The sequence below is a fragment of the Enhydra lutris genome, unplaced genomic scaffold (genome assembly GCF_002288905.1).
Source record: "Enhydra lutris kenyoni isolate GAN:26980312 unplaced genomic scaffold, ASM228890v2 scaffoldscaffold21, whole genome shotgun sequence".
Lineage (NCBI taxonomy): Eukaryota > Metazoa > Chordata > Mammalia > Carnivora > Mustelidae > Enhydra > Enhydra lutris.
In genome coordinates this window covers 68891309-68902896 of record NW_019154105.1, presented here as the reverse complement: position 1 = coordinate 68902896, position 11588 = coordinate 68891309, and the positions used below count along the sequence as shown (strand labels likewise).

Below are 11588 nucleotides of genomic sequence, written 5' to 3'. Positions count from 1 at the left end.
CTGAGTGTTATTATATTGTAGCCAGAGAATATAAATGGGATCACTTCTGTTTGAGAAATTGACTCAGATTTTCTTTGTGGACCATTAGATACTTCTTTTTTTAATTTTTAAAAGATTTTATTTATTTATTTGAGAGAGCGCGCGTGTGCGGGATGGGAGAGGGGAAGAGAGACTCCCTAGCGGACTCCCCACTGGGCGCAGAGCCCCACACAGGACTCCATCTCACCACCCTGAGATCAGGACCTGAGCCGAAACCCAGAGTCAGACTCTGAACAGACTGAGCCACCCAGGCACCCCGATCCCTCTTTTTAATTAATGTTCCCTAAATGCTTAAAATAAAGGTAATCTGAGGGTACAGTATGAGGCTTGAGACATCCACATGAACGCATTTTCATCTGGCTGCTCCCCCCGGGTCCCTTCTGGCACTCTCCCTGCAGTTAGTTGTTCTTTAAAATGCTGTGTTGTGCGTCACAGAGTTTACACCTCCTGTGTCCTCACTGTGGAGTTTACCTCTTATCAGTATGAATGGACTTTGTCTCCATTTTAATGCTTCCTACCTTGAACTATGCTTGGTCTTAAATGCCCATAGATGTCTCAGCACTCTTCCACTCAGGACAAGGAGGATAATTCCTGTCCCCCGCGGGCAGGCGAATGGGACACGGTGACCTGCTTCTCACAGAGCGAAGGACAAGCGTTGTGTGTGACTTTAGAGGTCACACAGGCATCGCAGTTTCCTCTCCAGCAAGGCCGCACGCAGAGGACCCAAGCCGGCCCAAGTCCCAGCCGAGGCTTTGGATGACACAGCCAACCGCTCACCCATCACCCAGCGAGAGACCCCCAACCAGAAACCCCCAGCCATGCTGCCCCCCAATTCCTGCCCTGAAGAAACTGTGAGACAAGCTGTTTACTGTTTGAGCTGCTAGGTTTTGGGTTAATTTACTGCACAGCAGAAGGATAACTGACCCAGTTTGGTGACACTCATACCTCACTTCCCTCTACAGCTCGGTGGGAGGTGATTCTGTGTTGGGCGCAGGTGTCGGGGTCCTGGCAAGAGGAGAGACAAGCCAGCCCCAACGAGGAAGCTGCAGGCTAAGGTGGAAGGGCACATGCACAAGCACAGGAGTGGCAGGGCAAGCGGACAGAGGAGCGGACGCCAGCATGCAGCACCCTGCCCAGCAGCAGACACCCGCTGCCTGGACACAAACACAGTCATCATGTGGTCACACGCGTCCCACTCACCCATGTTTGTCCCACAACCGCAGGGTTCTCGCAAGGCTGGTCTTCATGCTTCCTGCTCCCTCCACTTCTGTCATCAGCTGAAGACTTACGTTTTCGTTGCTTTTTTCCCATTAGTGATTTTAAGAGTAAACATGCATTCTGTGTTTTAAAATTTACATATGGGATTGCTTCTCGGCCTTTTGGCTAAGATCAAGTGTAAAATTTACCTATGGTTATGTTTGTATCAAAACCACGACCTTGAACTCCATTTCTCAGTTTACCGTTACCCTTATTTAGATTCATCTTCCAGGAGAACATCTTTAGTAATTTTTAAAGGAAGGCTACACAATGGGATATTCTGAGTCCTTTCATCTTGGAGAGTGTATTTCAATATCTTTACACGTTACGGAAATGATCAGATCATAATCTTGTTTCAAAATCTTATCACTTTTTCACTGATGACGCTATTGTTCACGTGGGAACCCCTGACCTGGCGGGCGGGCTGGAGGACGCCATGGTGCTCACACCTCACCTCCCTCCCTCCATGTGCCCTGGACCCGGTGACTCGCATCTAACGCATAGAATCATGCGGGGATGGGCATCGCTTCTGGGATTTAGCCATGAAAGACGGTGGCTTCCTTTCTGCGCATATCCCCTCCCTCCCCTCTCTTGGGCCACTCACTTGGGGGAACAGCAGCCACATCAAGGGGCAGCCGGGGATGGGCCTCAGGTGGGTGAGTTTCAAGTGGATCCCCACCCACCCCACGAAGTCATTGGATGAGACCATGGCCCCAGCCAACAGCATGACTTGGGAGACCATGAGCCCGAGGCCCCCAGTTAAGCCACACCCACTACTGACCCTTAGAAACTGAGATTGTAAATAGCTATTGTTTTAAGCAAATAACTTCTGGGAATGATAACTAATACCCTGAGGAATCCACAAAACGACTACTGACAAACAGCTCTAGTGAGATCACAAGCTCAAGGTCAATGCACAAAATTCAGTTTAATTTCTGCAAGTTGATAGTTAACAATCAGAAAATGAAATTTTAAAAATCTATTTAGGGGCACCTGGGGGGCTCAGTCGGTTAAGCTTCTGACTCTTGGTTATAGCTCAGGTCACGATCTCAGGGTCATGGGATTGAGCCCCATGTTGGGCTCTGTCCTCAGTGGGGAGTCTGCTAGAGATTCTCCATCTCCCTCTGCCCTCTCCACAACTCGTGCGCTCTCTCTAAAATAAATTAATATATATATTTTTTAATCTATTTAAATCAGCACCAAAAATGAAATGCATGAGAATAAACCCAGTAGAATGTGTGAAAGACCTCATGTGGATAACTGACAAATCAGAGACAAATACACAGAGACACAAACTGTCCGGAAAACTCAGTCAGGTTGGGACAGAAATCCTTCCCTAAACTGGCACATAGATTTAACACAATCCCAATCAAACTATCAATAGCCTTTTTTGGTAAAACTTGCTGAGTCATCTGGAAACACAGACGAAAACGGCCCAAAATTTTTGAAAGAAAGGAAAAGACTGGAGCACGGCACTATCTGATTCAAGGCTTACTCTAAAGCCACAGGAGTCCCGGCAATGTGACAAGGCATTGAGACAGGCCAGCACCATCTTCGACCATAGGTCAAGGCAACAAAAACAGGCCTATGAATGCACATGGCCAATTTACGCTGACGAGACACCGATGCTTGTTAATGGTGCAAAGCAGGTCTTCTCCAAAAACAGTGCTGGGACAGCAGGTGAATATGTCCGCTCCCTCACACACTCCCCAAATTAAGTCACGATAGAGCACAGATCCAAATCTAAAAGCAGAACTATTAATCTTCCAGGAAAAAGTCACCAGACTTCATGACTTCGGGGTCATTTGGGGGTTTATCTGTAGGGCTTTTGAGGTTTTCATTTAGTGGTGGCTCCTCAGTTTGCTTGCGTCTACACCGCACCAGGGTCCCCATCCGGAATCACAGGACCGCACTGTGGCTCAGCGGCAGGCAGCTGCAGGAGGGAGAGCGGCTGGCTCAGGAGTGGCCAGGAGCCCTGCAGGCTTGCAGCCCCAGCCCCTCAAGAATCACATGCCAGGGGCGCCTCCCACCTGACTGGGGCCTCAAGGCGGCGGCTGCTGTGGGCATGTGTGCAGATGGGGTTGGTGGCAAGGGAGCACTGGGCCAAGGTGGGGCCCCAGGGTGCAAACCGCTGACCGTGTGAGCCCCAGCTCTGCAACCCAGTGTCCCCTGCTGCCCACCAGAGGCAACACCGACCAGTGAGCCCGGCTGGGGATCTGCCCAGTGCTGGCAGGGAGCCGGGCCTGGTGTGCACCAAGATGGCTTCACGGTAGACCAGCCAGCAGCTAAGCGGTCACCCCGTCCTTCCCTTGCCCCCGGCACAGAGCGACACTTGCCATCAGGTGTGGACAGGGGAATATCCCAGGACCACTGATCCAGCCCCAGAACCAGCTGTGCACACCTCCCTGTGTCCCCCTCGGGCAGGACCTTGGGAGTCTCCTATTGGCAATGGAAGGAACCCCATCCCCAGGCGTGCCGAGAGGAGAAACAAGCCCAGACTTGTGGGGGCCCCAAGGGCTCAGGGGCTGTCCACAGCAGCTGTGAAGTGCACCCTGAATTAACCCAATACATAAGCAGGTTATTCAAACTCAGGATGCCCTGACCTGAGCTGCGGGGACACGTGAGAGGCTGCAGGGGTGCCTCTGGGGACCCCCAGCCATGCCCAGCCTGCAGGTAGACACGGCATCAGAGCAGCTACACGGGGGGCCTGTGCCCTCGTCCTCCCTCGAAGCTTCAGGGGTGCTCGACCGCCCTCCTGGGCTCTGGAGCCTTCTACGCAGAACAGCTCAGCGGTCCTAGCACACGGGAGGGGCTATCCCCCCCACCTCACAAATAAGTGCCAGTGAGGGACTAGCCAGGGTGTGGTTCAGCTGTGGCCCCCTCCCCTAGCGGGGGGCACCCCTCGCCCCCCCCAGCATGTGGAATGAGGTGGGGGGCTGAGACCACTGTGCGGTGGCCACTCCCTACCCCCAACCCTGGCTGCCCCAGGCCCCTGTAACCACTGGACGGCATGTGGTGCCTGCATGACCCCAGGGTCCAGCCAAGTGGAGGTTGGGGGGAGGCTGCTCTTGACCTTCGTGTGCCCTCTGGCCTGTGCACACAGGGGCTGTGCCCTCCAGGACACAGTCCTCTCCTGGGCCCCCACTTGCCACCTCTGCTTCTTCCATCACCTGGGCCGTCAGCCCTGCCCACCTCTGAAATCCTGCTCTCGTCCAGGCATCCTAGACCCCCTTTCCTAAAGCTGCAGCAGCCACCCCTTCCCCTACCCCCCCCACCGCACCACCATCTCTGGGGCTCAGGCAGGAGGGCCCTGGGACCTCCCACAGGCCAGGGAAGCCACGTGTCCACTGGGGGCCAGGAGGCAGCAAAGGTCCCTGAGCCAGGAGCGCAGACAGGCAAGGGGGGGGGGCGGCCTCAGTGGTCCCACAGGTCCCACAGTGCATAGAATCCCTGGGACCCGAGTGGCTCCCCTCCAATGTCTCACACAGCCACCTTATCTCCATGTTTTATCTCGTCTCCACATTTCCTGACAATAAGTTAAAAAACCAGCAATGCCTCATACACATGGTTTCATTTTCTCAGGGAGAGCGGTCCAAGCGTCTTTGGCCACTGCCACTGAATGAGAGGACCCCTCCCACAGGATCCACTCCAAGCACGTTCCTTTCCCTCTGAGCCCGACAAGGCAGGCCGTTCCAGGGAGCTGTGTCCACGTGGAACGGATTCTCCTCGGTTCCTGCCTTGGTCGGCGATGGTGCTGACTGACCCGCCCACCAAAAACCAACCCCAGAAACACCACCAACAAAAGTAGGTTTAGTAAGTTAGGAGTTTTCTCATGGAGGAGGCAAGAGCTGGGGGTGGCCAAACCAGGGCTGGTTTAGGTCCCATGGATATCAGAGAGCCAGGAGCCTCGGTCTTTCTGCTCCATCACCTTGCATGTGGCCTCTTGCCTCAAGGTCGCCTCTTGGTGCAAACAGCTGCCAGAGCCCCAGCCATCACACCTCTGTTCAAGAAGCAGGAAAAATGAAATACAAAGGGTAGGGGGGCTTTTCCCAGCCAGGTCAGCCACTTGTATGGAGCTTACCCCGAAGTTCTGCCCAGCACTTGTACTCCCATGGGCCAGAAGAGTCACAGGACCCCACCTCCAGCTTTAAGGAAGACTTGGGAATGCAGTCCTGTGAGGGTACCTGGCTTGATCCTGACAAGCAAGGGCCCCAGCAGCTGGGGATTGGGGGTCCCAAGGCACAAGTCTGCCTCCCCAGCTGTAGGAGCAAGGACAGGGTCCCTGCCAAGGACATAGGGCCGGCACCAGCCCCACCCTGTGGAACTTGATCAACCCCCATGCCCTCTCCCTCACTGACCCATGCCCCCACCCCGACTCCAGGTCTGAGACCCCAGCAGGGCCCACCAATCGGGGCAAACATCTGGGCTTGCACCATCCTCGACATGGCACTCAGGGCTGATGTCCCCCCAGCTCCACGGTTTGGGACCCTGCAGTCAGCTCAGGACACAGGCCCACTCTTGAGTCACCGTGCTCAACCATGGGACAGTCAAAGCTCAGGCCTAGATGCCTGGACTAACACCCTCCCGGCCCCTGGCCCCCAGCTGGGCCCTCAAGGGCTGGCACCCCACTGCCTCTTCCCCTGGGCTTCCCCCACCTCAGAGCTCTGCCCCTCCCCCCACTGAGCCCCCAGGGCCACCTACACAGGACCAGGCCTCGGGGTTCCACATTTCCAAACATGCTGAGGATCTCTAGGAACTCCGCATCAGGCCTGAGGTCCGGGGGCGGGGGAGGCAGCACACCGGCCCCTCCAGGCTCCCAGGGCAGGGGTGGAACAGGAGCTGCTATCTGCCCCCACCAATCAGCATGCAGTGGGAGGGGCCTGGACAGTAGGAGGCGAAAGGAGAGGTCCCTTGTAGTGGCTCAGGAGTGTCCAGAGACAACCTCGTGCTTTGCCCACGCTGACCTCCTACAAAGGGGAGGCACCATGTTCTTCCATCATGGGGGAAACTGAGGCAGAGAGCACAAAAGTTACCTGAATGGTCACTCAGCTGGGCAGCCCCCCCAATGGTGGCCATCTGCCTGGCCAGTCTCCATGCTGAGAACTGGCACCCTGGCCATGCCCAGTCCCCCGGAGCTCCCCTCCCAGGACAGAGTCACTTGGCTATAGCCAGATCCCAGCCTCCATCACCGCTATGCCCCTGTGGGGACAGCTGCTCTGCGCCAGTCAGCCCTTCCCCAGGGACAAAGCTCCCCCGTCCTGCCCCAACCACTTCTACAGAGGAGCAGCCGTCAGCAGAAGCCCAGCCCAGTTCTAATCCCTTGTGAAGCTCGGCCACGGCCGCGGGCTCCACGGGCCCCAGGGCTTACTCGCCCGTGTTTGCCAGGGACAGCTCCGTTCCATCTGCCACTGGCCGGGCCACCTCGGGAGTCCACTTGGCCGCCCACCTTCCCCGGCGCCGGAGGCCCGGCCAGCCCCTCCCGCGGCGGGTGGCGGCTGCGCCCGTGACCTTGTGATAACCCGAGTGCCATCCGTCAGCGGCCAGCCGCCAGGCTCCGGAACACTGCGGCAGCTCATCTGAATTCAAATTACCCCAGGAGCCGCGCGCCGGAGCCTGCCATAACTCAGCGCGGCAGGAGGAGCGCGGCCCGCCCGCAGATTGGACATTACCATACATTCCTGGGGCGTCGGACAGGGCTGCTAATGAAAATATCAATCAAAAACTCGGCTGACTTAATGGTCAATTTAAATTAATTAATTGGGGAGGAGAAAAAAGTCGAGGGGGCAGCGTTGACGGGCTGCATCTCGGGCAGGCAGCGAGAAGCTCGGTGCCTGGCCGGGCACAGCCCCCGGGCCGGGGAACAGGGCATCCCCTCTGCAAAGACCCCAGCAGGTGCACGGGCCTGGGGCTGGCACCCCCCTGGGAAGGGTGTGGGCCCTGCGTTCCCGCCTTGGCAGCTCCAGGCAGGGTTCCAGTGGCCTGTCCCACAGTCCAGCTCCCGGCATCCGTGGGGAGAGCCAGCTGCCTCCTGCCAAGTCCCCTCCCAGAGCCACGCAGTGGAAAAGCCACTTAGCCTGCAGGACTGGCAGAGGCTGGCAGGACACTGGTCCACTCAAGGAGGCCTGCCCACCCCAGCCAGGCCTCAGCTTCTTGTCTGCAGAAGGGACAGTGGACTCCACTCCCAGGGCCTGGCAGGGGGTGGGCAGGAGGCCATGGAAGGGCTCCTGCAGGGACTTCCAAGGTTGGGCACCCCAGGGGCCCCTTGGGAGGGTCCAGAGATGGTCTTCAACATGCAGAGAGGGAGGGCAGGGCCCCAGAGCACAGCCTCAATACGGCAACGCCAGGAGCCTGTGGGTAGTCGGTGTCCCCTGCAGCCACGTGGCACTGGGAAAACTCCACAAGCCCCAGGTGACAGAAGAGCAGGGTGCCAGGAAGGTCCGGGCCCCCCATTGCCCAAGGAGGACACGGAGCTCGCGAGGCAGCAAGACCGCCCACTCTGAGTCCCAGATGTGACAGCCCAGGGGGCCCGAGGGTGACCCCAGCAAAGCCCGCCAACAGATTCCCACCCCGGGCCCTCCAGGAGATGCTTCCCGCCCTCAGAAGCAGTAACACAGTCCTCCACATGAACCAAAGAGGAGAGATGATGGCAGCCGGGCAGCCCCGGCCCCCCACACCCCTGCAGGGCACAGGCCAGCTGCTGGATCTCTCCAAGAAAGCCAGCCTAGAACCCCGTCCCAGTGGAGCTGCCCCTCGGGTCAGAGAACAGCAGAAGGCTTTCTCAGGCAGCGCTGTCCTGAAGGGGTCACTCATGGGCGTCAGCCATGGTGTGGGAGGCAGCTTAGCTCAGGCTCTAGGCCAGCGTGCTCAGCGCCAGCGTGGCCTGAGCAGAGTGGCCGTGGCCAGAGGGGCAAGTCCAGGTGGCCAGGGGCAATCCAGGGAGCCACACTCCCAATGCCCATCCCTGATCCAGGACCCCACAACCACAGCCTTTCAGTGCCAGAGACCTGCTGGCCCTGGGTCCGGCCATCATAGCTGACTTGACCCACAGGACACAAGGGGCCATGACGCACTGGCCCAGGAGGAGCCACACGGGCCGGGCCTGTGCTTCCATGAGAGATCAATGCCACTAGCCCCTCAGCAGCAGCAGGACAGAAACCTGACCCGTCCAGAGAGGCCTCCTGGGCTCCTTGGCAGACCCAGCAGGAAAACCCTGCCACAGGATCGGGGAGGGGGTCCCCCAGAGACCCAGAGACAATGTCCTGGTCACGGGGGCTGGGATGGGGGTCCCTGTGCACCTGTCCAAGGGAGAGGAACCAGCCCCCCCCCCACACCAGGCCCCTAGGTGGGCAGGGCTATGGGATAGGACCGGTACCCAGGCTTGGCATGGAGTGGCCCCAGAGAACAGAGCGAGGCCCCCACTGAGAGAAGAGCCGGAGGAACAGAAACAGGAGAGGGGGTTGGGGCAGCGCCTACTCAGCCCCCCACCCAGCCCCCCAGCCCAACCAACCTGTCTCGCTCCATCTCCACAGACTACAGCCAGTTGGGTGTGGGCTGCCTCCATTTGGAAGGTTGTGGGGAGGGCAGGAGGACCCTGGGTGCTTGACCCCAGCAGTGGCAAGTCCCAGTGAGTTAACTGGAGGGCAGGGTGGGGTCAGGGTAAGGCATCGGGGTGGCCGTGGGATTTGGGATGGATGGAGGTTGTGGCTGGCGTTCAGGCTCAGCTGGGGATTCGGGTCAGCACTGGCACTACTGTTGTGGTTGGGGCTGGGGTCCCAGGTGGGCCTTGGGCAGTACCCCCTGCACACACACAGCCCATCTTCCAAGGGTAAGGCCCACTGCTTCTGCGGGACCCAGGGCCTGAGGGCGACCCCAGAGGCTCCAAAGAGGGTCATCGAAGGACACACGAGGGCTTGGTGTCTGGTGCTGGGCCAGGAGGACTTGGGGGCCACATGTGCCCATGAACTGGGCATGGCCTCTGGCCCCTGCCAGGTCTTCCTTGCCAAGTGCCCCCCCACCCCTGCCCCCACCTGGCCTTGAGTCCCCCACTCGGCTTCCCTGCACAGGGGAGGCAGGACCCCACCTGGTCCAGCAGGTAGAGGGGTCTCCCCTGCACAGTGCTGCATCTGGTCTGGCCAGACCTAACCGTGCCTGAGTCACAGGGACTGATTGGCTGGTGGCTCTGTCCCTTTAGTGACAGCTGGGATCCCTCATGTAGGGCACATTTCCCAGGACCCTTAGGTGTCATGACCACTTCTCCAATAGCCTCAGGACCAGGGAGACTGGGGGTGCCCATCCTACTACCCTCTGAGCCCAACCACCATGCAGCCTGAGTCTGACCCTACTTGTGCTCCCCTGTGACCAGAACCAGTGTGCACGCTAGCCCAGGGGGCCTGGACCTGCAGCCGAGGCCAGCGTGGAGTGGGGAGGGAACCCAGGGGAGGGGGCTCTCGCACCCTTACTGGTATCCTCCCCTGTGGTCCCAGAAGCAGTTCCTCCTAGGGTCTCCCCTCAGTGAGGGAGTCTTCCCAAGGTCACGGGGCAAGTCAGTGGGGGCCTAGGGCTTGAAACTCAATTTCCCCAGAACCCACGGGGCTCCCCACCAACCATGGAGTGATCCCTGGAAGATTCCAGCTCCACTATGAGCTATGTGGCCTCAGGCAAGTCACCCCAACTCTCTGGGCTGAGGGTTCCCTCCATAAATTCTACACAACCACATAGGACCACACTCACAACCCACCTGGAACGATACACTCACCTGGGTCCACACCCACAGCCACAGCTCACCCCCACCCAGAGCTGGTGCACTCAACAATCCCCTTGGAAGGCTGGGCTTCACTGGGGGGGGGGCTGTCTCTTCCCCATCTATGTCCCCCTAGATGCCTAACACTCCTCTGAGGACAGCACTGTTGTCCCTTCCTTGGACCAGCACTGGCTAGGATGTAGAAGGAGCCACCAGAGGGCCTGGGGTAGTGGGGTTGGCAGAAATGACCAAGATCCCCACTGCCACCTTCCCTGGGGCCCCAGAGGGTCTGCACCCCCAGCCCATGGGCTCCAGCACCCCCCACCCCCCACCCCCGGCAGACTGAGGGAGCAGGCCCAGCCAGGGGTGATCTTTGCTGCCACCCAGCGGCTGCCAAGGGCAGCACGGCTGGGGCTGCAGGCCACCGCAGGGCCACCCAGGCACAGGGTGGGAGACAACCGGGGCCTCCAGGGACCAGCCTGCGGGGACAGAGCACTGGGCCTCGATAGTCGCCCCTGGCTGGACTGTGCACCTCGGGCCAAGCCCGAGGGCAACTGGGGACGGTGGGGACTGGAGGTCAGCCAGTTCTGGGCAGAACAGGACAGCACCCTCCCGGGACTGCCTGGGGCCATGCTGGCTCCACCAGGTCCAGCAAGAGAAGGCGAGCCTCCCACTGCCCCAGGTGTCCACCATCCAGCTCCTGCAGAGGGGGTTCTGGCCGGCCCTGGAGCACAGGGGTCCAGGAGAGCCCTGGAGCACGTGTGGACACCACAGGAACGAGCTTTAGGAACACACACTGAGGGCCAAGCTCGGGCCAGAACCTGCATTGGCACCAGGCTGCTGTCCCGAGGCTCCCCGTCTCTGCTGACTCTCCAGACCCAGGGGGCCATGCTCGAGAGTCCCTTCCTGTAAAGTGTCCAGAACACGCAAATCCACACTGACCACGCAGTCAGGCACACTGAGGGGGGCCGGTGTGACTGCCAAGGGCAGGGGGACACGGGGGCGCCCGTAGGCCGGGCAAGCGCACTATAGGCCTCCTTCAAACGGCCACAGCTGTTCTTACTGTAAGAACGGCACCTCAGAGTTTAAAAGAAGACGAGTTTGGATGTACCCATCTCCAATGAAAGATCACATCACTTTAAAATCACAATAATGGGGGCGCCTGGGTGGCTCAGTGGGTTAAAGCCTCTGCCTTCAGCTCAGGTCGTGATTCCAGGGTCCTGGGATTGAGCCCCGCATCGGGATCTCTGCTCAGCGGGGAGCCTGCTTCCCTTCCTCTTTCTCTGCCTGCCTCTCTGCCTACTTGTGATCTCTGTCAAATAAATAAAATCTTTCAAAAAAAAAAAAAAGAGGGCGCCTGGGTGGCTCGGTGGGTTGAGCCGCTGCCTTTGGCTCAGGTCATGATCTCAGGGTCCTGGGATCGAGTCCCGCATCGGGCTCTCTGCTCAGCAGGGAGCCTGCTTCCCTCTCTCTCTCTCTGCCTGCCTCTCTGTCTACTTGTGGTCTCTCTCTGTCAAATAAATAAATAAAATCTTAAAAATTAAAAAAAAAA

General features: G+C 58.7%; 1 protein-coding gene across 1 annotated transcript in view; it reads right to left on the bottom strand.

The window, feature by feature from the left end:
* Positions 1–3174: 3174 nt before the first annotated feature.
* The window catches only part of LOC111148932 (family with sequence similarity 53 member A), a 47628-nt gene continuing 39214 nt past the window's right edge, over positions 3175–11588 (bottom strand). The window contains exon 6 of the mRNA XM_022505742.1: positions 3175–3229. Coding sequence (XP_022361450.1) covers positions 3216–3229 — 14 coding nt within the window. The 3' untranslated portion in view covers positions 3175–3215. The remainder of the gene's footprint in view (positions 3230–11588) is intronic.